Source organism: Podarcis raffonei, chromosome 15 (genome assembly GCF_027172205.1).
Source record: "Podarcis raffonei isolate rPodRaf1 chromosome 15, rPodRaf1.pri, whole genome shotgun sequence".
Taxonomy (NCBI): domain Eukaryota; kingdom Metazoa; phylum Chordata; class Lepidosauria; order Squamata; family Lacertidae; genus Podarcis; species Podarcis raffonei.
The window spans coordinates 1,318,938-1,342,532 of NC_070616.1; the positions used below are offsets into that span (position 1 = coordinate 1,318,938).

A 23,595-nucleotide genomic window follows, 5' to 3' on the forward strand; every position below is an offset into this window, starting at 1 on the left:
TTAATGATCAAGATTTAATATATATTTTTAACTGCTGCTATATCTGAATTGTCTCTGTTATACCCAGTTGCAATCCAATGTATTCCTGTTGTGTTTTATTATTTTTCTGATATTGTAAGTGAGTCGGAACTGGTCTGTGACCGTAATAATAAAATTAAAAGTATTTGCTCTGCTTGCAGAAGGTCCCAGCTTCCATATCCAGACAAGGCTGGCAAAGGACCCCCCCCCCATCTGAAACCCTGCCAGTCAGTGTAGACAGTGCTGAGTTTGATGGAGCAATGGTTTAACATGGTATAAGGCAGTGTCCCTATTTAAGCCGGCCCTTTGTTTCATGACTAGAAATCTTACTCTATTTTTTAGGGAAATTGCCCTAGGAAGCTCAGTGGGGAGACAGCTGCTTTGCATGCAGGAGGTGTCAGATTTGAAACCCTGGAATCGCAAGGATGCAAAGACACCCGACGCCTTAAAAATGGGAAACCCTGGAAGGCTGTCAGAGGCGGATTTGGAGAAGGACAACCAGTTCGTCCACACTGGATGCTGAGCTGAGAGGACACCACAATGACAAACAACAGAAGGGGGGCGGCAGCAAATTTTGGCGCTGCACATAGAAATTTTAAAGCACAAAGTCCGCCACTGAGGCTGTTGCCAGTCAGTATAGACCAGGGTTTCCCAAGCGTGGGTCTCTAGCTGTTTTTGGACTACAACTTCCATCATCCCTAACTAGCAGGACCAGGGGTCAGGGATGATGGGATGAAGACCCAAGACTGGGACACCCTGGTGTTGACAGTGGTGAGCTAGATAAGATTGAGGATCTGGCTTTGCATCAAGGCAAAGATGGTCCATCCAGCTCATGGGTACGCAAACTAAGGCCTGGGGGCCGGATCTGGCCCAATCGCCTTCTAAATCCGGCCCACAGACGGTCCGGGAATCAGTGTGTTTTTACATGAGTAGAATGTGTGCTTTTATTTAAAATGCATCTCTGGGTTATTTGTGGGGCATAGGAATTCGTCCCCCCCCCCGCATAAGGTCTGAGAGACAGTAATAATAATAATAATAATAATAATAATAATAATAATAATAATAATAATTTATTATTTGTACCCCGCCCATCTGGCTGGGTTTCCCCAGCCACTCTGGGCGGCTTCCAACAAAGATGAAAGATACACTAAAATGTCACAGATTAAAAACTTCCCTGAACAGGGCTGCCTTCAGATGTCTTCTGAATGTCAGGTAGATGTTTATCGCTTTGACATCTGATGGGAGGGCGTTCCACAGGGCGGGCGCTACTACCGAGAAGGTCTTCTGCCTGGTTCCCTGTAACTTGGCCTCTCGCAGTGAGGGAACCGCCAGAAGGCCCTCGGAGCTGGACCTCAGTGTCCGGGCAGAACGATGGGGGAGGAGACGCTCCTTCAGATATACTGGACCGAGGCCGTTTAGGGCTTTAAAGGTCAGCACCAACACTTTGAATTGTGCTCGGAAATGTACTGGGAGCCAATGTAGGTCTTTCAAGTCCGGTGTTATATGGTCTCGGTGGCCGCCCCCAGTCACCAGTCTAGCTGCCGCATTCTGGATTAGTTGTAGTTTCCGGGTCACCTTCAAAGGTAGCCCCACGTAGAGCGCATTGCTGTAGTCCAAGTGGGAGATAACCAGAGAATGCACCACTCTGGCGAGACAGTCTGCAGGCAGATAGGGTCTCAGCCTACGTACCAGATGGAGCTGGTAAACAGCTGCTCTGGATATAGATTTGACCTGTGCCTCCATGGACAGCTGTGAGTCCAAAATGATTCCCAGGCTGCGCACCTGGTCCTTCAGGGGCACAGTTACCCCATTCAGGACCAGGGAATCCTCCACACCTGCCCGCCTCCTGTCCCCCAAAAACAGTACTTCTGTCTTGTCAGGATTCAACCTCAATCTGTTAGCCGCCATCCATCCTCCAACCGCCTCCAGACACTCACACAGGACCTTCACCGCCTTCACTGGTTCTGATTTAAAAGAGAGGTAGAGCTGGGTATCATCCGCATACTGATGAACACCCAGCCCAAACCTCCTGATGATCTCTCCCAGTGGCTGCATGTAAATGTTGAAAAACAGTGGACTGGCCCCCTGCTGAAAAAGTTTGCTGACCCCTGGAGCCAGCCAGCCAGCCAGCCTTTTCCCCTTCAGCATTTTATCTCAACAACGGAGCTGTTCTGATCTGGCAAAGGCTCTTGGAAAAGTGGACACGGAGGGAAACGGGTCGCAACTGGCTTTTAGAATCGTAGCGCTGGAAGGGACCCCAAGGGTCATCCAACCCAACCTCCCGCAAGGCACCAGGAAGCTCCCAAAAGCTCTTTTGGCTAGCCGCTACCAAGGATTCATAGGAAACAAAACACCAGGGGTCTAGGAACTCCGGTGGAAGCCTTGCTTTAAACCAGGTATGGAGAACAGTTGGCCCTTCAGAGGCTGCTAAAATGTCTATCAGCCCCAGCATTGCAAGGATGGCCAATGGCCAGAGGTGATGGGAGTTGTAGTTCAGCACCATTTGAAGGCCCAAAGGTTCCCCGCACCTGGTTTAAGCCAAGGCCCTGGGACCCTCACGTTGCACCGGATGGCTTCCCATCTCCCATCATGCCTGGCTCTTGGGCGTCCCTGACTCTAAGGCTCATGGGAGCTGGAGGCGTCAGTCCCTGAAATCATCCTCCAGAGTCAAACAGAAATTGAAGTTGTGCAACTGGCTTTCCTTGTTGCTCTGCCCTCCTCTCCCTCTCCTTTGTTTCACATCTGGTTGCCAACATTTAGATTAAGTTCTTGAGGACAGAAACTTGTATTTCGCAAAATAAAACTCGTTTGCAAAGTACACCATGTATATGTTGGGAAATTTCAAGTTAACTTGCTTTTTCCACCTTTGATTTCATCAGTATTTTTAAAAGGGACATTGTGTGATCCAGCATTAAACTTGATTAGAAGTTATGATCAAAGCAGTATTATAAATGCAGTTAAATATGCAGTAATAGCGACTGAGGCTGGCTGTGGCAATCTAGACACCCCTTAGATAAGCAGAGCATCTCAGCTCAACAGGGAATGGTGGAATGAAGATGTTATTGGTGAGGGAGGAAAGTTATTTAACTGATTTCCGCTGAAGAATGAACAGGCTGCTGGCCAACAGGGGAAGTTAAGCTGACCAACAAATGCAGGAACCTTCTGCAGAATTTGCCCCGTTCTCAGCTGGTGGGCTTAAGAGGCAGTGATTCTCTAGGGCAGGAGAGAATCCACAAGTTGCTGGATTAGACAAAATCATGGAGGAGGGCTTTCCATTGGGGCATCTTGGCCACTGTAAGAACAGGACGCTGGCCTAGATGGGCCATTGGCCTGGTCCAGCAGGCTTCTTCCAGGACCGAATCCAGCAGCATGTGGAGAGCAGCAGATGTTCCCCATCCCTGCCGGCAGCTTTGGGAAGGCCACAGACTGAACCAGCCGTCTGCTCCATGAAAAGCATGAGTTCTTAGGGGGAAGATAGGAAGTGTCTGGTGGCCATGATGGTGAGAGATGGGCGAGGCAGGAAACTCAATGGCAGAGCCAATTCATTCCAGTTTGGCCTCTGCCCTCCATTTCTACAAGGGGCAAGATCAAGACTTAGGAGAGGAAGCACCACCCACCCCACTGGCTGGTTCAAAGAAGGTAGCAGGTAGGTGGGGCAGGCTGAGGGAGGGGGGCCAGTGCCCCACAAGTCCTAATTCATTGCCAGGGGTTGGGTGATCCTTTGGATCACTCCCAACTCTTTTGTTCTACGACCGGCCGCCTCCGCTAGTGGGAGGGAGGAGAGAGACCTGGCTTCCCAGCGAAGGAGCCCGGCTCCATCTAGGAAGGGAACGTGGGCGATGACAAGAATGAGAGCAAAGGAATTCTTTTTAAAAGAATTGGCACGGCTTGGCACAGCCCCATGATTTTTAAATAGTAGTATGTGAGTTTATTAATACAGACTTAATGCCATTGGAACAGTCATGAAATCTTTTCCGTTTTATACAAAAAAAAAAAAAAAAAAAAGGTTAAGAATTTTTTCCAGATCCAAAAAACCCCCCGAAGCATTAAAAACATTTTAAAGAACTCAGCAGATCTCACCTCCAGGATGGAGTGAGTCGAGGCCAACCGGCGGGAATAATTTTCTCTCCCCCCCCATAACCCCCCCAATATAGCCTCTGGGTGCCAGAGGTGCTGTTTTTGTTCCACAATGCCCTACAAGTATATACCCTGTTGTGGGGGGGGCGGGGAGGAGGGGAGGGGCACCCTAAGTTGGCACCCTGTGCACAACCAGGAACGGGGAGACAGTCCTCAGATCCCACTTTTGGCTGAATCTTCACACGGTGAAGGAGAAGCGGTTGGCTTCCGTCTGACAGCGCAGGTGCAAAAGGAGACCCACCTTGTGACCCGGGGGTGGGGGGGGGGGGAAGGAAGGAAACCCCCTCCACAGGGACATTTGCCTACAGGAACCCCCAAAAGCCGATGGAACTTTTCTTGCTGATGGCAGGGAATTTCCAGAGACAGGCAGACAGCGACGAGTGCCATAGTTTTTGTTTTATATACAGAATACAGGAGAGAGGAAAAAAAGTTTCCGTAAAGCCTAAAACATAGCAATTTACTTCTGTACATCAGAACTTAGCTGCGGGGGGGGGGGGGGAGGGAAGTTTCTGGAACAAAAGGGAGGGAAAAAGGAGGCTTACGACAAAGAAACGCTTTGCTACAATTAAGACAACTGGAGGAAAAACGTCATAACCCACGTACACAGCTTAAAAAACACAGTGGGGGGGGTGGTGGGGGGTAGAGAAAAACGCTGTCAGTGGATGTATTTACACAGAACCCCAAATACTTCTCCATCATCTAAAAGGGCGGCGGGAACGAAACAGGGTGGGCGGCAGGAAATTGGAACTCGCTTCCTGCCACACACACAATACGCAGAATTGCAACTGCAGCAGGAAGGGGGAGAGAAGGGGGGGCACAGGAGGTTGGAAAGGGTGGGGGGAAGAAAATAAATCTGGCAGGACGATAGCGCACCTTTACATTAAATAAAACAATGATAATTGAATAGATTTTTGCTGTATGAAAACTGTATTTCTCTTTTTCTCTTTAATATAAAAACTATTGTCACTGGCACAAAATAGAACAGGTTTTTTTGGGATTATTTTACAACTGCAAAGGGGAGCAGGCTTGCCTGGGGGGCAAGGTCAACGACCCCCTCCCCTCCCGGCCCCCTCTCGCCGGCTCTGCCCCAGCACGGCCTCCCAACACGCTGCAGTTAATTCCTTTCCTTTTCTTTTTTTAAATGAAATGTATAGTACAAATATATGTGCAAATGCCCCTAAAAACTTGAGCAAACAATAATAATAATAATAATATTAATAATAAAAATTAAAAGTTCTTCATCTCATGCAAAGGGCGTCAACAGTCTGTGGCCCACATTGAGGGTTGGGAATCCGGACAAGACATGGTTCGTGTACATCAAAGGGAATCCTGTGCACAATGTGTCTGTGAGAGAGTCTCTTGATCTTGGGAGGGAGGATTTATTTTTCCTTGTCCACCCCCCCCCCTCGGTTGCTGCCTCCTCCTAGGGCACTGAATTTGAGCGCAGCACAGGGACCTGCTGGGCCTTTGGGGACAGCTTCTCCTCCAAGTCCCTCTCTTGTGCTAAGGCCGCGGTGGCATCTCCTCCCCTGGGCTGTTTGGTCGCAAACTCTGTGATGCTGAAGACGAACTGCAGGCAGCCCAGCTTGATGTAACTGCCATGGTGCAGGAGGGCCGTCCCCTCCCAGCCGGCCCCGCTGCCCCCAATGAGGCTGGAGCTGCTGGCTTTGCAGTTGCAGGGCTTGGGGGACGGGCCCTGGGCCTGGGAACGCATCACCGCCGCCTCTTCGCTTGGGGGCTGCTCCTCCTCAGGGGGTGGCGGCTGCAGCTGCTGCTTTCGGCTCTTGTGTCGCTCTGGAATACAGGAAGAGAGGCACAGTGGGCAATGGTGGAAAGGGGCGTGTGAGAGACTGAAAATAAAACTGCCGGCACCTTAATGCCATTGCACAAATACCGTATTTTTCGCTCTGTAAGATGCACCAGACCATAGGACGCACCTTGTTTTTGGAAGAGGAAAACAAGAAGAAGAAGAATCTGAATCCCAAATGCCAGGACAGCAAGCGGGATCGCTGCACTGCAATCCTGCTGGCTGTCCTGGCTTCTGGCTTAGCCACGCGCAGGCTCTCCCCGGCAATAGGAGCCTTCATCCCCTGCCGGGGAGAGGCTGTGTGCAGCTCACCCAAGAGCCGCGCTCCCTTTAAGGAGCGCGCGGAGTGTGCGTGCTCAGGAAAAGCCCCCAAGAGCCACACACACACTCCACGCGCTCTTTAAAGGGAGCGCTGAGCAGAGCCTCCCGCCTGCATTCGCTCCATAAGACGCACACACATTTCCCCTTACTTTTTAGGAGGGGGAAGTGCGTCTTATAGAGCGAAAAATACGGTATGTGGTGCCATCACCTTGGGAATCCTGTGCACAATCCCGGGCGCCTTGCTTCAAAAAGGGGCTGAACCTCCCATCCCCCTCACTCGATATCAGATTTAACCATCCCTCTGGCTTCTGATTTTTAAGCAGAGTAATGTCCACACACTCACACCAGAGCAGCTGTCGAAGTTTTAGAACAGGCTTCCTCAACCTCGGCCCTCCAGATGTTTTTGGCCTACAACAGAGGACAGAGCTGTTCCACCAGGCCTTTGGCCAAGGCACAGCCTGACCCCCCTCCTTCAGTAATCCTCACAGAACTCTAGCCCAATGGTTGCCATTAATTTGATTTGAACTGATTTTAGAATGAACTGATTTTAGAATGCTGTATTATTTTACTGTTGTTAGCCGCTCTGAGCCCGGCTTCGGCTGGGGAGGGCGGGATATAAATAAAAATTTATTATTATTTATTATTAACTCCCACGTTCCCTAGCTAGCAGGACCAGTGGTCAGGGATGATGGGGATTGTAGTCTTGAAACATCTGGAGGGCCGAAGTTGAGGAAGCCTGGACTAGAAGCAATGCTTGTGTAAAACAGTCAGAGAAACGCACGCAGAGTGGGGCTCTCCTGCCTATGCAAGTTGCCCTTGTGTAGGATTCTGGTGTTGCTTTGTCTCTGGTGCTCAGGAGAGGCTGCAAACTTACTGATCACGCTCTGTACTTTGGCAACCATGCTGCTGGCCGGGACGAGCGCCGTCTTCTCGGAGAAGTCGCAGGAATACAGGACATTGTCCACTGTTGTGCCGTGCTCGCTGTAGTTGAGCAGCTCATAGTGCTTGGTGTTCTGGGGCAGAGGGAAAGGGAGACAGAGTCACACCCTGGACGGGAAGTGTCGGTGGCAAGGATGCCCAGAAGACTGCTTCCTCTCTTTCTCTCTCCAAATCTACCTGCCTCCAAATCAAGCCACTCTCCCGGGCTGCAGCCCTGCGCGACTCACCTCGTCGTAGAAGATGCAGGCGTGCTTGCCCGAGACGTAGTTGCAGTGACCGTAGTTTGTAAGGCACACGTCCATGTCAGCTCCTGCGCAAAGGAAGGAGGGAGACAGAAACTTTCTTGAGCATCGGCGGCTCGGATGCAGCCAGACCACCACCAAAAGCCACAGGAAGCAGGAAAGGACCATGGCAGAAGTTGAGATGAAAGCACACCCACTCCCAGAAGGCTCAGGGTTCCCCCACCACCCCAGTTACTAGCTTCCGGTGAGAGCAGCTGCAGCAACTTGCAAGCGGACCCCGCTTCCCCAGCCAATTGGGCAGCCAGGAGGCTGCTGAGCACACACGTAGCTGCTCCCCTCCCTTGGTGGGAGGCGAGCTAGTCCCCCAGTGAGTTAGCCCTTGCCTGTCCCAATGTAGAGGGTCCTGTAGCACATGTTCACCGCACTGCCCATCCCCAGCAGAGGGTAGAAGACGGCTCGGGCCTGCACCTCCTTCCTCTGCCCTGGAAGACAGAAAGACGGAATTCATCGAATTGTAGAGTTGGAAGGGATCTCCCAAGGGATTCACAGCTCAAGAATCCCTGACAGGTGGTCTCAAGAACAAAGCGCTGCCAAGAGGTGAGAAGCCCCCTGGATTTGAACACACCCATGCACCCCCCCAAAAAAACCCCCTCCACCAGCCGTGTTCTCGCCATTTTTCATTTTGCCTTGAGGCCCATAACCAGAGGAAGAGGAGAGGCAGAGTGAAGGTTGTCATTCGCCTTCTCATGCCCCATCCCACTGAGGCACATCTTTCAGCCAACGCTTCTTCAACAAAGCATCAAGAAGGGTCTGGGTCAGCACCTGAGCAGGTGTGTCGCTGAAAGCAAGGCAGCGAGAAGGCACCTGTGCTCCCAATGCCAGTGGGAAGGAGGTCCCAGGTTCAAACGCTGGGTAAAGGGCAGCAGGGGCCCCCAGAGACCTTGGAGAGCTGCTGCCAGGCAGAGTGGACAACACTTGGCTGAGAGGCGGGGTGGGCAAGGGTCTTTTCATCATAATGCAGATTTGCCCCATTATTCCAGGTGTTTTCTATTTGGGGGCAGGGCTGCAGCTCAGTGGTTGGGCACCTGCTCAGGGTTCAACCCCTGACAACATCTCCAGGAAGGACTGGCAATGTCCGGTCAGGAACTCTGGAGAGCCACTGCTGCCAGTGTGGACTATACTGAACTAGATGGACCAGCAACATGATTCGGTATAAGACAGCTTCCTGTGTTCCTATTTCAAACCTTTATTCAGAACCACAAGGACTAGAATCTTTATTTTTAGGCTGTAGAAGGTCCCAGGGTTGTCCTTGGGGAGTTCCCTGCTGAAACCCTGAGAACCGCTGCCAGTGAATGCAAACAATACTGAGCGAAATGGACCAACCATCTAACTTCCTATGATCAGGCCAATTATTCTTCTGCGTTCTGCCAATGCCTAGAGGAAACTTTGGTGCCCCAGGAACAACTCAGGGCTTTCTTCCTCTGGTGCAGGCCCTTCCCAAGGAGCCTGCCTCTCCTACTGCTGGCGCCGACACTTGTTTGCCCCCCCCCCCCTTTTCTGCATTTCAGCTATTGGGGAGTGTGTAGCAGAAAGGCGACTTATAATTTTAAGACTGTTGTACCCCCAAGAGCAGCGGAGGAGAAGAGGAAGAGGAGGAGAGAGTGCCCGAGTCAATGTGGGCATGCGCCTACCTTCCACATGATTTCCCCCAGGACTGGGCTGGTGGGGACCAGCGTTGCCTGGAAAGGGCTGGACCCTGGAAGCAAACAGCTGATGTATTCTTTGCAAGGCCAGGAACTTGATCAGTTTCTCATCCAGCATGTTTATCTCAATCTCTGCTGACATAAAGGAAGAAGAGACAGTGCTGTTAAGGCGAGGTGCCTGGGGGATCAACGAATTAAACCTTGTGGAATTGTCAGGAGCAAGACACCCTTCCTTATGGTGCTTTCCTGATAGGCCTAGGGCCACAGAGACACAATACAAGCAGACCTAGCATTTACCATGGGTCCAGCTGGGTCATGATCCTGCCTTCCAGGCCTGGGGGTGGAGGCAAGAGGCAGGCAGGCAGGCGATCTAAATGTTAGAATATAGTTCCATTCCACCTTAAAAGGGTACAGGCATGACGTTTTTGTATCACATGCCTGTTTACTCCCAGCACTGTCTGCTGGGAACTTCCATTGTATGTTGCTTTTGCCATACTGCTGTTTTGCTGGAGACGAAGGACATGTTTTCCTTTGTTCCTGAACTATGCTGAATAAATGCTGTATATAATGCTTACATCTGCCTCTGTCCGTCTCATCTGCTGTGTGGAGATTTACACACTCAGCTGACAGAGCGTGCACGGGTCTCTAAGCGTATCTGTGGCTCGTGTCGCTAACTGACTGATGCTGTTCCATGGGAGACTGGTGATCATCTAGAGCCAGCTGGGGGCCTGCCAGATGCCCCCATCTCCCCGGCAGTATCCCAACACTAAGTGCCCCTCTGGCATCACCAGCGGGTGCAGATGCCTTCATCAAGAGGGTGGCAAGGGGGGGGGGGACAGCAGCTTGGTCAGAGAGAATCGAAAGGGCCACGCAGGGAGAAGAGGAAGAGGAAGAGGAAGAGGAAGAAGAAGTAGAAGTAGAAGTAGAAGAATAATAAGAAGAAGAGTTTGGATTTGATATCCCGATTTATCACTACCCGGAGGAGTCTCAAAGCGGCTAACAATCTCCTTTCCCTTCCTTCCCCACAACAAACACTCTGTGAGGTGAGTGGGGCTGAGAGACTTCAGAGAAGTGTGACTGGCCCAAGGTCACCCAGCAGCTGCACGTGGAGGAGCAGGGAATCGAACCCAGTTCATCAGATTACGAGTGTACCGCTCTTAACCACCACACCACACTGGCAGGAAGAGCACTGCTGAGTTAGGAGGCCCCCTGGGGACATCTGCGGATGTCGTCACCCCAAGACCAACAAGAGGAGCTCCCTGCCTGCTTGCCTCCCCCCTTCATGGCACAGCAAGATGCCTTTGTGCAAGCACTCACCTCCGCTGCTGTCCATTAATGCTTTCAGGGAACTTGCGAGGTCCAGCGTGGCTGAAGAGTTGGGAGGGAGCAACGAGGGGGTGGTTAAGATACTTCCTATGGATAAGGTGCTCGGGCTGACCTTACCGTCTAGAAGAAGGAGCAAAAAGAACTGCTGGGTCAGGATTCACAGGCACCCCCCCCCAACCATTTATCTATTTATATTGCGCAGAGTCAAAATACATTGGCTTCAATGGTGGGTGGGATTTGTCAGAAAGCTGATGGAAGTTTTGCTTTTAGTCTATTATTTTAGCTTTTCGGAAGTTTTAAGGTATTGTTAAATTTTGTTACAATTTCAGCTTTTTATATTTCTGCAAACCGCAGTGAAGGTTTTCGGTTTTTAACCATCAGGCAGTGTATAAATTTTATGAATAAAAATAGATGAAAGCGGCAGCGTCCCCCCCCCAGGAATCAGTAATTCCCCCTGCCCCTTTTGAGGCAGGGCTCCCAGAGACCCCCGGTTGCCCTGAAGCCCCCCACTCTCACCTGGAGGTGGTGCTGGTGAGCAAAAGCCATGAGCAGCTCCGATGGCAGAGACCCCGTCACCCACCGCTGCCGCTTGGGGAGGGGTGAGCGCCCGGGTGGCAGTGAGAGGAGAGTCCATCGCCCCCAGGTCCGAGGCCAGCAGAGGCCCAACTTGCGTCTGCACGTTCTTCCTCTGCAGAGTGCTGGCAGCTTCCAGGCTGGCGCAAGAGTTCGGGATGGAGGCCGGCATGCCTGCCGTTGGCACGGAGCCCCTGTGTGTGCACGAGATTGGCCCCACCGCGTTCTCTGTCTTCACGACAGCCCCCGCCACCATGTGATTGAGGAGCCCGCAGGCTACCGGTGGGGTGGCAGGCCGGGGCCATGGCTGCTGCCGCTGGGACAACCCTGGGAGGGCGCCGCTGCTCTGGCCACCAAGCCTTGGGGAGTCAGTCAAGTTGGCAGAAGCAGAGTCACTGTATAAATGCGGCCCGTTGATTTTCACCTCCGTGGGGGCATTGGGGCCGTTGGACGTCGCGCTGCAGGGAGACACTTTCTTGGGCCTGTCCGTACACGAGGGGTAGTGGGCGTCGTCCTGCAGGGAAGACCCCAAGGAGTTCTGAGGGGCAATGCCAGGTGGGCAGGGCGCAGAATAGAGGGGAGGGAGGCTGGCTTTGTCCACCACCTGGTAAGGGCCGGCCAGGGAGCCGTCAGCCACGATCACCGGCTTGACGTCCGCCTTGTCCGCCTGCTCAGAGTCCCAGAGCGAGGGCATCTGCTTGGCAGATAAGTGTCTCAATATGCTGCACTGCAGAGCGACGACGCTGCACAGCCACTGGAAGGAGAAAGGAATACGGAGTGAGACACTTAGGAGAGGAAGTCTGCAACGAGCGCAACACGAGATCCTCAAAAAGGACACCTGAATGTCCCTGCTGATATGGCTAGTGGCCCATCCTAGTCCAACCTGATGCCCCAAAGGGGAAACCCACAGGCAGGACCCAAGCACGAGAACAGCACTGTCCCTTCCTGCAACTTCCAGCACCCGCTATTCAGAAGCATTGTTGCCTCTGACTCTCTGGAGGCAGAGTATAGCCATTGTGGCTAGTAGCAATTGATAGCCTTCTTCTCCATAAGAACATCAGAATGGCCCTGCCAGGTCAGGCCAATGGCCCCTCTGAGTCAAGACCCTGTTCTCACAGCAGCCGCCAAGATGCCTGTAGCAAACGTACAAGCTGAAGGTCTAAGGCAGGCAAGGAAGATGAGCCAAGGAAAGCTTGCAGCAGGGCACAGCAACCCCATGGGGAATCCTGGAACTGTCCTGCATATTCCAAGCAGGCTGCTTGCATCCAGCAAAGTCCCCTCAGGCTCCTCGGTCTACTGGAAGGACGGCCAACCCACAGCTCCAGAGGGAAACCAAAGACCTTTGCCATGGGAAAAAGACTGATTCCGCAACAGATCTGTTAGCTGCACAGCATGGATGTGAGACGAGGTTCCCAAAGAGGTTACCTGCCCCGCTTCCAACCCAGATACCAGATTGGAGACATCTAAACATGCAAGGGAGGAGGAAGAATGCCTAACAGACCATCACAAGGTGCCTGATGGAGAGGTGCTCAGGGCTGCTCTCAGCAGCCAGGGCCAAGCGCAGCCATGCTGAGAGTCTGCTGGGACCCTCCTTTGGCAGGAGTGCAGCCCCTCCCGGAGAGAGGCCTCCGCCCCGGGCCTTTACCTCTTGCTGCTCTGACTGGGTGGCTAAGTGCTCCGGGCTGCAAAGGTGCTTCAGCGAGGGCTCCTCAGGGACCCCGTTGCAGATGAGCTCCCCGTCTCTGATTGCGGCAGGGGCCAGCAGCGAGGGCGGGATCCGATACTGGGACTTGATGGCATCAGGAACCTGAGGGAGGGCATCGGAGAGAGAGGAGGGGCAGTTAAATCTTCCCAGCCTTGCCTCTGGGTCAAGCCTGGTTAAAGAGCAAGCCGAGGCCTGCAAGCTTCAAGAGGAAAAGCCGTCCTCTGCGCAGGCAAGGCTGCCACCTCCTGGTGGACTCACGCAAGGCAGCTTCACCGAGGAAAGAGCCTGGCGCCTGGAAGTCCGCAGGAAGCTCAGAGGCCAGCCCACCTTCCCCTCAAGCCCCCTCCCTCTCATTCAGAGAGACAAACACAGCCCCCTCCCCACTGACCTTCAGCCCCTTCCTCTTCATGGACTGCACCACGCGGCGGTTGGGGGGGTGCTTCTTGTGGACCCGGTTGAGGAAGTCCACCTTGACCACGTGCTGGGAGATGGTGTCCTGGAAGCGGTCAAACACTCGGCACCGGTTGCTCAGGGTCATGTTCTTCTGGTTCAGCTGTAAGAGAGGGGGGGCGCTCATTACAAAGCCCCCAGGTCACAGCAGCAACAACATGGGAGCAAAGCGGGAGGGGAGAGACTCTGCAGGCCACACAGGGGAAGGCCAACTTACCACCACGTGCTCAATGTGGTTTGGACACATCCAGCGGCCCAGGGGCATGGCCGTGAGAGGGGGCTCCAGGCAGTCCATGTGGAAGAGCAGCGGGCAGTAGTCGCACTGGATGAGCGGGGCCACGCGGCAACTCCTGGAAGGGGGAGGGAAAAGCGCTGTCACTACACAGAGGAGCGAAGAGAAAGGGAACTGGCGGACGACAACTTCCATCTGCCCCAGCATCGTACGGCTGTGCTGGCTGGGGCTGATGGGGGGTTGCAATCTAAAACCCCAGGTAAGGGAAGGCAGGTCTACTCCGACTGGGGTCAGCAGGTCTCCAGGGTCTTGGGCAGAAAGAGGTTATCTCCCGTTGCCCTTTAAACTGAAGATGAAGTGGGGGAGGGGGACTGAGCCGGGGGTCTTCTGCATGCAAAGCAGGTGCCTGGCCCCTGAGAAGCACTTCCCCTGAAGAAGGATGTGCCCATGATCCAAACCCATGACCTCCAAACGCCTTAAGTGGGAATCCTGCCTCACCCTGCCCGCAGCTGGGGGAAAAGTCAGCGTTCCATGTGAGGCCTTGGGCATAGCCGGGCCAAGAGGGAGTGCAAGGAGGCCTCCCGCAGTGCTGCCTAAGCCTAGGCCCTGCGGGGACACGGCCTGCTCTGACTCCCATCCTTGGCCAAGAAAGCTGGCACAGAATGCCATGACAGCCCCCTGCCCAGCCCTGTTCGCCACACCCATACCTGCTGCACGTGAAGCAGACTTTGACCGGCAGGGGGACCAACCCGTTGTGGTCCAGCTCATGCTGTGCTTTCTTGACGTTCTTCCCAGTCGTCTCCTCCTTCCTCCTCCTCTTACTAGTACCTGGGTGGGTGGGTGGGTGGGTGGGGGGCGGGAAGATAGATGTAAACGGCCCTGTTATTCCTCAAATGGCTACGCCAGTGGTTTCCAAACATTTGACGTTGAACCGCTGCCCCCTTGGTTCCATAAACTGATTCCCATTGCCCCATGCCTCCCTACTAAAAATAATGACTCAGAACGGCCACTCAACTAAGGAAGATTAACTATTGACTGCACTTTTATTCAAAGTCCAATCAAAACTATTTCGTTTAATTAATTAAAAAAAACCTGATGAACTTGATCCAGTGATACTAGCTTTTCAACATCTCAAGAGTCATTTACAGCTCCATCCACCCCCTGCGGCCCGCTTGCCTCCTCAAGTCCCCCTGCGCACGGCCTCTGGGAAAGACCTGCCCACTTTGGGAACCACTGAGCCAAACTCCCAGTCATGGAAGGACATGAGAGTCTTGATAGGAAGAAGCCCTGCCCAAAGGGGTGATGGGCCCCAACCTGTGCTGGGCTACTCATGCAACCAGGCATGGAGTCGCAAGGCCGCCCCCTTCGCAATGGCGATGCCCACAAGCTACGCCAAGCAGCCCAGGCTGGTCCAGCCTCTTCTGGAGCCCCCCGGCTCCAGCTTCTCCCTTCTACTGGCGCCTGTGAAGAAGGGGAGCGGGTCTGCTGCTCACCTGGAAGTGCGGTGGTGCAGGTCAGCTCATTGGGCAGCTGGAACTGGGTGGGGTTCCTCTCCATGGCGGCGGCGATGAGCAGCTCAAAGGGCCGCTTCAGGTGGGGCTGCCCGCCGTCTGCTTCTGCTGCGGTGGCAGAGTCGTCGTCCACGTCGATGATGTCCTCGTCCACATCGTTCTGCTCCGAGTTGGGGGTCTCGGTGCTGGCGCTGGAGGTGGGAGTGCCGGGCCGGCTGGCCCTCCGCTCTAGGAGCCGGGTGTGGGAGAGGGTCCGGAGGACGCCGCCGCTCGACCGGTCCAAGAAGTCCGCTGCGTCGCTGGTGGGGGACGTGGTCCTCTTCCCTGACTTCTCCACCAAGCCATTGACGTGGCCCAGCTCCTTCTTCTGCTCCCGCTTCTGCAAGGCACAAAGCAGGCAGGCAGTCTTAACTCAGCAGCCCCAGAGCAGCCGGAGGAAGGGGAAGCATCACCTTCACTGGACAGTCCAAATCAGAGGTCAGTGGCCAAACAATGCCCCCCCCCGGACTCTCTTATCTGGTCCCTGCAACTTGCTTGGGGCCACACCCCAAGCGCCTGCCTGGAGATGTGTCACTGAACTCTGATCATGCCTCTTGCTTGGATAGATCGAGGACAGAGAGGGGTACTGTACAAAGGTAGAATTTATATTTAATCTTCCACTTGCTTTTGCCCTTGGCCCTGCCTAGGACTGGAATCTGGTGCTGGGAAGGTTATCTGGAAGGGAATGGGACCCCTCAGGCTGAATAATGACATGTCTTTTATTGGCTTACAGTGGGGCAGTACCCAAAGTTGGGCCTACTCAGACTCGGGTCCATTGAAATGAACAGATGTGACTAACTTGGGCCTATACTTCTCAGTGGGTCTCTCAGGAGCAGAACTTAGCTGAATCCAACCCATTATTTCTGCTTGTGTCGAACTGATTGGGGTGCAGTGTGGGGAGAAGCCTTGCAGGAATAAAACTACTTTGACTGCTTGAGATTTATTTTAATGGCTGCATTTATATGCCACTTTTCCCTCCAAGGAGCTCAAGGCAACGCACACAGTCCTCCTCCTCATTTAACCCCCACAACCCTGTAAGATAGATTAGGCTGAGAGTCAGTGACTGACTTCCAAAGCCACCCTGCTCCCTTGTCCTGACAAAAGGATTCAAGTCATTTTAAGGGGAAAGGGGTCCGTGCTATTCCTGCCTCAACTGAATTCTCTGGAGTGGCACGGCCTTGCCGTTTGGTGAGATGCAAGCTTGGCCATTCTGAGCTGCCTGCTGGGCTCAGCAGCTGACCAAGTGGGCCGAGGAATGAAAGGACGGCAGGCAGGGGAAGTAGGTCAAAAGGACCCCCCTAAGGGCACTAAATACGGGGAAGCAATGGGTGGCTACCTAGGCCCTGAGGAACACACAGCAAAAGATCAAGCCTAAGAACCATAGGTCCTATCAGGTCAGGCTCTTTGCCCATCTAGGCGTCCTACTGGGAAGATCCAGTTTTCTGAGTGCATGTTCTGGAAGTTGGGCAATAGGGGCAGTACAGGATTCCTTTTGGTGTACCGACCTCCCCGCTGCACCAAGGATTCCCTGTCTGAGCTGCTTCAGGTCGTGGCGGATTTTCTCCTGGAGACACCTAGTTTGGTTGTCCTAGGGGATTTTAACATCCATGCCGACACGACCTTACAAGGGGCCGCTCGGGACTTCGTGGAAAGCATGGCCTCCATGGGGCTGTCCCTGAATAAGTTTGGCCCAACTCATAGTCATGGACATGCCTTAGACCTGGTGTTCACCTCTAGTGACGTGGGTGATCTGACACTAAGTAAAAGTGAAACAAAAGAAGTGCCATGGTCAGATCACTTCCTGGTGCAACTGGACTTCTCCGCGACCCTTCCCCTCTGCAGGGAGGTGGGACCAATTCGGATGGTCCGCCCCCGCCACTTAATGGATCCAGATGGTTTCCAGAGAGTGGTAGGGGATGCTTTATCCCATGTTGATGGCCTTTCAGCTGATTCCCTGGTGGCCCGCTGGAATGCGGAGTTAACCAGGGCTATCGACTGTCTGGCTCCGAAGCGCCCTCTCCGATTGCATGGAGCCCGGACAGCCCCGTGGTTTTCTTCGGAGCTGAGGGCGATGAAACAATCGCTGAGACGGCTAGAGCGTCGGTGGCAAAAAACTCACTCCGAATCTGACCGGACACAGGTTAGAGCTCAACTTCGAGCCTACCAAGTGGCGATAGCGACGGCGAAGAAGACTTTCTTCACCGCCTCTATTGCATCTGCAGAAAATAGTAGCAGGAGACTCTTTCAGGTGGTTCGCAATTTAACAGAACCACCTTTACCACCGGGGCCTTGTAAAGACCCCAAGATCTCCTGCAACGATTTTGCAAAGTTTTTTGCAGATAAAATCACTCATATTCGGAAGGAGCTAGACACCACCGTGGGAGCAGGGCTGGGGCGGGAGAGTGCTAGAGCTCTGTCTGGTCAAGTTGCATGGAATCAATTTCAATCCGTTACCCCCGAGGATGTGGACAGGCTGCTTGGACGCGTGAAACCAACCACCTGTCTCCTTGATCCTTGCCCATCCTGGCTAATAAAAGCAAGCCGGGAAGGGCTGGGCGATGGGCTCTGCGGGGTGGTGAATGCTTCCCTCTGTGAGGGAACATTCCCAGATCCGCTGAAAGAGGCGGTCATTAAACCGCTTCTTAAAAAACCATCTTTAGACCCGGCCAGTATGGCGAACTATCGCCCAGTCTCAAATCTTCCATTCTTGGGCAAGGTGATTGAGCACGTGGTTGCTGAACAACTCCAGGCACGCCTGGAGGATGCGAACCATTTGGATCCCTTCCAATCAGGATTCAGGCCTCATCATGGGACTGAAACTGCCTTGGTCGCGCTGGTTGATGATCTCCGGCGAGCTAGGGACAAAGGTGAGAGTTGTTTCCTGGTTCTGCTGGATCTCTCAGCGGCCTTTGATACAATCGACCATAACATCCTTCTGGACCGTCTAGAGGGGCTGGGAGCTGGGGGCACTGTTATGCAGTGGTTTCGCTCCTTCCTCCTGGGCCGTGTTCAGAAAGTGGTGGTGGGGGATGAGTGTTCAGACCCCTGGGCCCTCACTTGCGGGGTGCCTCAGGGTTCCGTCCTCTCCCCCATGCTTTTTAACATCTATATGAAGCCACTGGGAGAGATCATCAGGGGGTTTGGACTGGGTGTCCATCAATATGCAGATGATACCCAGCTCTACCTCTCTTTCAAATCAGAACCAGTGAAGGCGGTGAAGGTCCTGTGTGAGTGCCTGGAGGCAGTTGGAGGATGGATGGCGGCTAATGGATTGAGGTTGAATCCTGACAAGACAGAAGTACTGTTTTTGGGGGACAGGGGGCGGGCTGGTGTGGAGGACTCCCTGGTCCTGAATAGGGTAACTGTGCCCCTGAAGGACCAGGTGCGCAGCCTGGGAGTCATTTTGGACTCACAGCTGTCCATGGAGGCGCAGGTCAATTCTGTGTCCAGGGCAGCTGTCTACCAACTCCACCTGGTACGCAGGCTGAGACCCTACCTGCCTGCGGACTGTCTCGCCAGAGTGGTGCATGCTCTGGTTATCTCCCGCTTGGACTACTGCAATGCGCTCTACGTGGGGCTACCTTTGAAGGTGACTCGGAAACTACAACTAATCCAGAATGCGGCAGCTAGACTGGTGACTGGGGGCGGCCGCCGAGACCATATAACACCGGTCTTGAAAGACCTACATTGGCTCCCAGTACGTTTCCGAGCACAATTCAAAGTGCTGGTGTTGACCTTTAAAGCCCTAAACGGCCTCGGCCCAGCATACCTGAAGGAGCGTCTCCACCCCCATCGTTCTGCCCGGATGCTGAGGTCCAGCGCCGAGGGCCTTCTGGCGGTTCCCTCATTGCGAGAAGCAAAGCTACAGGGAACCAGGCAGAGGGCCTTCTCGGTAGTGGCGCCTGCCCTGTGGAACGCCCTCCCATCAGATGTCAAAGCGATAAATAACTACCTGACATTCAGAAGACATCTTAAGGCAGCCCTGTTCAGGGAAGTTTTTAATCTGTGATATTTTAGTGTATTTTTGGTTTCTATGGAAGCCGCCCAGAGTGGCTGGGGAAACCCAGCCAGATGGGCGGGGTACAAATAATAAATTATTATTATTATTATTATCTAGCCTGGCGTGGTCTCCTTTGACTGGCAGCAGCTCTCCTGGGCCTCAGGCAGAGGTCAGCAACTGCTACTTTGGGGGTGGCGATTATGGGGCTGCCCAGACGTTGCAGCCCCTAGCTCCCTCCATTGCCAGCCATCGTGGCCAATGCACAGGGAAGATGGGAGTTGGGAGTCCACGTTTGAAGGGCTGCAGCAATCCCTGCGTTACCTGATGCTTTTAATGGGACATGCCAGCGCTTCTGCCATGGGCCCTTCTGTCATGCATAAGAACATAAGAAGAGCCCCCTGCTGGATCAGGCCCATGACCAACCTAGTCCAGCATCATGTTCTTGCAGTGGCCCTCTAGATGCCTGTGGGAAACCCACAAGCAGGACTCGAGTGCGAGGGCACTCTCTTCCCGTGGTTTCCAGCAACTGGGATTCAGAAGCATTGCTGCCTCCAACTGCGAAGGCAGAGCACAGCCATCATGGCTAGTAGCCATCGACAGCCCTCTGCAGTCCTCTTTTAAAGTCAACTAGATTGGTGGCCATTACTGCTTCCTTTTACCACACTGGTTATTATTTTTTTTAAGAACAGAAGAAAGGCAGAAGCTGGAAATCCTACACTTGGGGGGCGGGACGGGAATCGCTGGACACGTGAGAAGCCAGAAAATCCCTGGACTCTGAAATCTCTCTCTCTTTCACCCAGCCCTGCCAGCAGCTCTTTCCCTCTTCAAGCACACCCTGAAAGCTGGCAGCCCCAGGAGTCAATATTTGCATTCAGCTGGGCCGCCCTGCTAGCTGCAGGAAAGGGCAGGCATCTCTGATGACAAGTTGGAGCCTGGCCCAATAATCGCCTCCCTAGCTTTGGCGGCAGGAGGGGGGCCAGCGTAAGTCATCACTGCTCCCCCCCCCGCTGCTATGGAAACAACAGGAGGTCATTCCATTCTCTCCTCTCCCAAGCTAGCCGGAAGGAACTGGGGAGGCCTGGCAATGGGAGCAGCTGGCCTGAAAGAGGGAGAGGCCTGTGCCGTCACAGCCAGCTCCCCCCCTCCACCACCCCCTGCAAGCAAGAACGTACACACACACAACCTGCAAGTGGCTTAGCAAGGCAGGGAATGTGGCTCCACCAAGTTAGCTTGTCACAGCTATGCCAGCGACTTGCACATTTGGCCATGGTCTGGAGAAGCAGGTAAAGAAAGGAACGGCTTTCTCATCACCCTCCCTGCCAGGCTCAAAGCATGAATTAATTTAATCTAGCTTTTCCCGAAGATTTGTGAAGCATTCCCCCCAGCCCCGCTTGAGAAAGACAGGTGTTCATAATGCGTTGGGAATTATAAAAGCTATTTTTTGGTCTGTGGCAGCTGTATGTCCTCGCACCCGCCCCTCCTGAGCAAATCTTTCCCCACAGCTGTTTGCAACCCTTTTGTTCTTTCCAGAGAAGGAAGAGGAGGAGAAGAGATTACATCCGAATGCCCAGAAGGTCCGTTCACTCATGGGCGGAGGCGTCTTTACCTTCCGGCGCACGGTGCAGCGATGGCACATCCACTCCCCGGGAGGCAACATCTCCTCGCTCAGCGGAGGATTGCTGGGAGGAGGAGAGAGGGAAGAAAAGGAGGCTGTTATATTTCCAAATGGCAAGGACATGCAAGCCACACCTTCCTTCCATTTCGGCCGGTGGTGGCAGAGAGCCTAGGGCCCTACAGATGTTGCTGGACTGCCGTGACCAGGAGCCAGCCATGGCCAAGGGCCAAGCATGAGGAGGGGAGCTGGGAGTCCAGCAGCACCTGCTGGAAGGACACAGCTTCCTCAGCCACCAGTTTCTTTCACTTATTAATTAGTAAAAATTATATACTGCTTGCTTGTTATAATAATAATAATAATAATAAGTTTTATTTATATCCCGCCCTCCCCAGCCGAAGCTGGGCTCAGGGCGGCTAACAACAATAAAACAATACAAAAGTACAACACAAACAACACTCTAAAATCATTCATTAAAATTAATTAAATTCAAGCCACTGGCCACCATTGGGCCAGAGCTCCGCGAAGATTGCCGAGGGAGGGAGTCAGGCTGTGCCCTGGCCAAAGGCCTGGCGGAACAGCTCTGTCTTGCAGGCCCTGCGGAAAGATGTCAAGTCCCGCAGGGCCCTAGTCTCTTGTGACAGAGTGTTCCACCAGGTCGGAGCCACAGCCGAAAAAGCCCTGGCTCTAGTTGAGGCCAGCCTAACTTCTCTGTGGCCTGGGACCTTCAAGATGTTTTTATTTGAAGACCGTAAGTTTCTCTGTGGGGCATACCAGGAGAGGCGGTCCCGTAGGTACGAGGGTCCTAGGCCGTATAGGGCTTTAAAGGTTAAAACCAGCACCTTAAACCTGATCCTGTACTCCACCGGGAGCCAGTGCAGTTGATATAGCACCGGATGAATGTGATCTCGCAGCGAAGACCCCGTAAGGAGTCTCGCTGCAGCATTCTGCACCCGCTGGAGTTTCTGGGTCAGTCTTAAGGGCAGCCCCACGTAGAGCGAGTTACAATAATCCAGTCTGGAGGTGACCGTCGCGTGGATCACAGTGGCTAGGTCAGGGCGAGAGAGGTAAGGAGCCAACTGCTTAGCTTGGCGGAGATGGAAAAATGCCGCCTTTGTTATAGCTGCAATCTGCACCTCCATGGAAAGGGAGGTGTCGAAGATTACACCCAAACTCTTAACGGACGGTGCTGGCACTAACTGCGCCCCCGCAAGAGATGGGAGTTGCCCCCCCAATCCCATATCGTCCCGTCCCAGCCACAGGACCTCTGTCTTCGAAGGATTTAGCTTCAACCGGCTCCCACGTATCCAACCAGCCACAGCTTCCAGACATCTGGTCAGTGTGTCTGGGGCCGAGTCAGGATGGCCATCCATCAACAGATAGAGTTGGGTGTCATCGGCATACTGATGGCAACCCAGCCCAAAACTCCGGACAAGCTGGGCGAGGGGGCGCATAAAGATGTTGAAAAGCATTGGGGAGAGTATCGCACCCTGAGGTACTCCACACACCAAGGAGTGGCACGATGACAATTCCCCCCCAAGCGCCACCCTCTGTCCCCGACCAGAGAGAAACGAGCGCAGCCATTGAAGGACTGTGCCCTGGATCCCCACGTCGGCAAGGCGGTGGTCCAGAAGATCATGATCGACCATGTCGAAAGCTGCTGACAGATCTAGAAGAATCAGCAGCCCCGACCCGCCTCGATCCAGCTGTCTACGAAGATCATCTGTTAGGGCAACCAGAGCTGTCTCGGTCCCATGACCAGCGCGGAAGCCAGACTGGAATGGATCCAGAGCCGATGTTTCCTCCAGAAACCCACCAAGCTGTTCAGCAACCGCTCTCTCAATCACCTTACCCAGGAACGGAAGATTCGAAACCGGGCGGTAATTGGATAGATCTAAAGGATCTAATGATGTTTTCTTTAAGAGCGGGCGCACCACTGCCTCCTTCAGTTCCCCTGGGAATGTCCCCGTGCCAAGGGACAAATTGATGATATCCCCCAGGAGGGCCCGCACCTCGTCTGGACACGCTCTAATCAGCCAAGACGGGCACGGGTCGAGAGTTAAGGTTAAGGAAAACAACACACCTCTAAGTGGTTTACAGAAATATGAACATAAACATTAAGAGGCTTGATTATAAACAGGTATTTTAAAGTATTTGAAAGATGATTTGAAATCAACAGGAGTTAAAAAGAGATACATGCAGTTTTGATGTATCTGGGTAGGCTATGATAAGCAAAAATGTTTTGAACATTGTACAGTGAATGTCAATAGGCAGGGAGTTCCAAAGGATTGGCACTGCCACACTAAAATATTGGTGGGGTTTGTTTTGTTTTTTAAAAAACACAATAGTGCCAATTGTGCAGATGAAAGCAGCCAAGTGGGTATTTTGAGGTATGGCAATCCCACAAGCAAAGTGGGACTGAACTTGGTTTGGCAGCAAATGAGCAACCGGTGCAGATCCCTGAGCAAAGGTGTTCTGTATGCTGGCTGGGTCTCACTCCTGTCAGCAACTGTGCTGCAGCATTCTGCACCAGCTGACCCACCACACTGGCCCCTTTCCCCAGTTACTGCTAGAGCAAAGGACATTTTGCTGTCCGTGACAGCCTTAAACACTTTGCCACTTAGCTGACCAATGCAAAAGTGCACCCTAGGATGATGAAGGCAGTCAGACATTGATAAGTTGCACCAAGGATGCATTTTCAGCAGCGTGCTTGGAAAGGAAGGCCAGCCTTTGCAAATGCATCCGGGTGCTGCCTACTAGCAATGTGGAATCTCCTTCTTTGTATGAGGTGCAGCACCCGTGCATGTCAACACACATGGACACACACACACAGTAATGACAGGTTGTGATCGGGCCGCACATGTGTGGTCCCAGTGGTGCTGCCCCACATTTGGGGGTGGGGAGTCATGCATGATGGGGGGTAGGGAGAGAGAGATGAAGAAGTTCAGTGCAGGAGGAGACACAACAGTAGAGAGCCAGA

The 23,595-nt window shown here is 53.3% G+C and overlaps 1 protein-coding gene across 5 annotated transcripts in view; it reads right to left on the reverse strand.

Annotated features, from left to right (window-relative positions):
- Positions 1-3,920: 3,920 nt before the first annotated feature.
- Positions 3,921-23,595, reverse strand: part of PHF12 (PHD finger protein 12) — a 34,112-nt gene continuing 14,437 nt past the window's right edge. The window contains exons 3-15 of one of the 5 annotated variants that reach the window (XM_053367609.1): positions 20,610-20,682; positions 14,947-15,343; positions 14,161-14,281; positions 13,439-13,571; positions 13,160-13,324; positions 12,712-12,873; positions 11,010-11,820; positions 10,485-10,535; positions 9,156-9,299; positions 7,848-7,946; positions 7,450-7,532; positions 7,158-7,296; positions 3,921-5,949 (exon numbers count right to left, since the gene is read on the reverse strand). In XM_053367609.1, coding sequence (XP_053223584.1) covers positions 5,579-5,949; positions 7,158-7,296; positions 7,450-7,532; positions 7,848-7,946; positions 9,156-9,299; positions 10,485-10,535; positions 11,010-11,820; positions 12,712-12,873; positions 13,160-13,324; positions 13,439-13,571; positions 14,161-14,281; positions 14,947-15,343; positions 20,610-20,682 — 2,749 coding nt within the window. In that variant the 3' untranslated portion in view covers positions 3,921-5,578. Of the gene's footprint in view, positions 5,950-7,157; positions 7,297-7,449; positions 7,533-7,847; positions 7,947-9,155; positions 9,303-10,484; positions 10,614-11,009; positions 11,821-12,711; positions 12,874-13,159; positions 13,325-13,438; positions 13,572-14,160; positions 14,282-14,946; positions 15,344-20,609; positions 20,683-23,595 lie in introns of all 5 variants that reach the window. The other 4 variants (XM_053367608.1, XM_053367607.1, XM_053367606.1 and 1 more) reach the window with 4 other exon arrangements.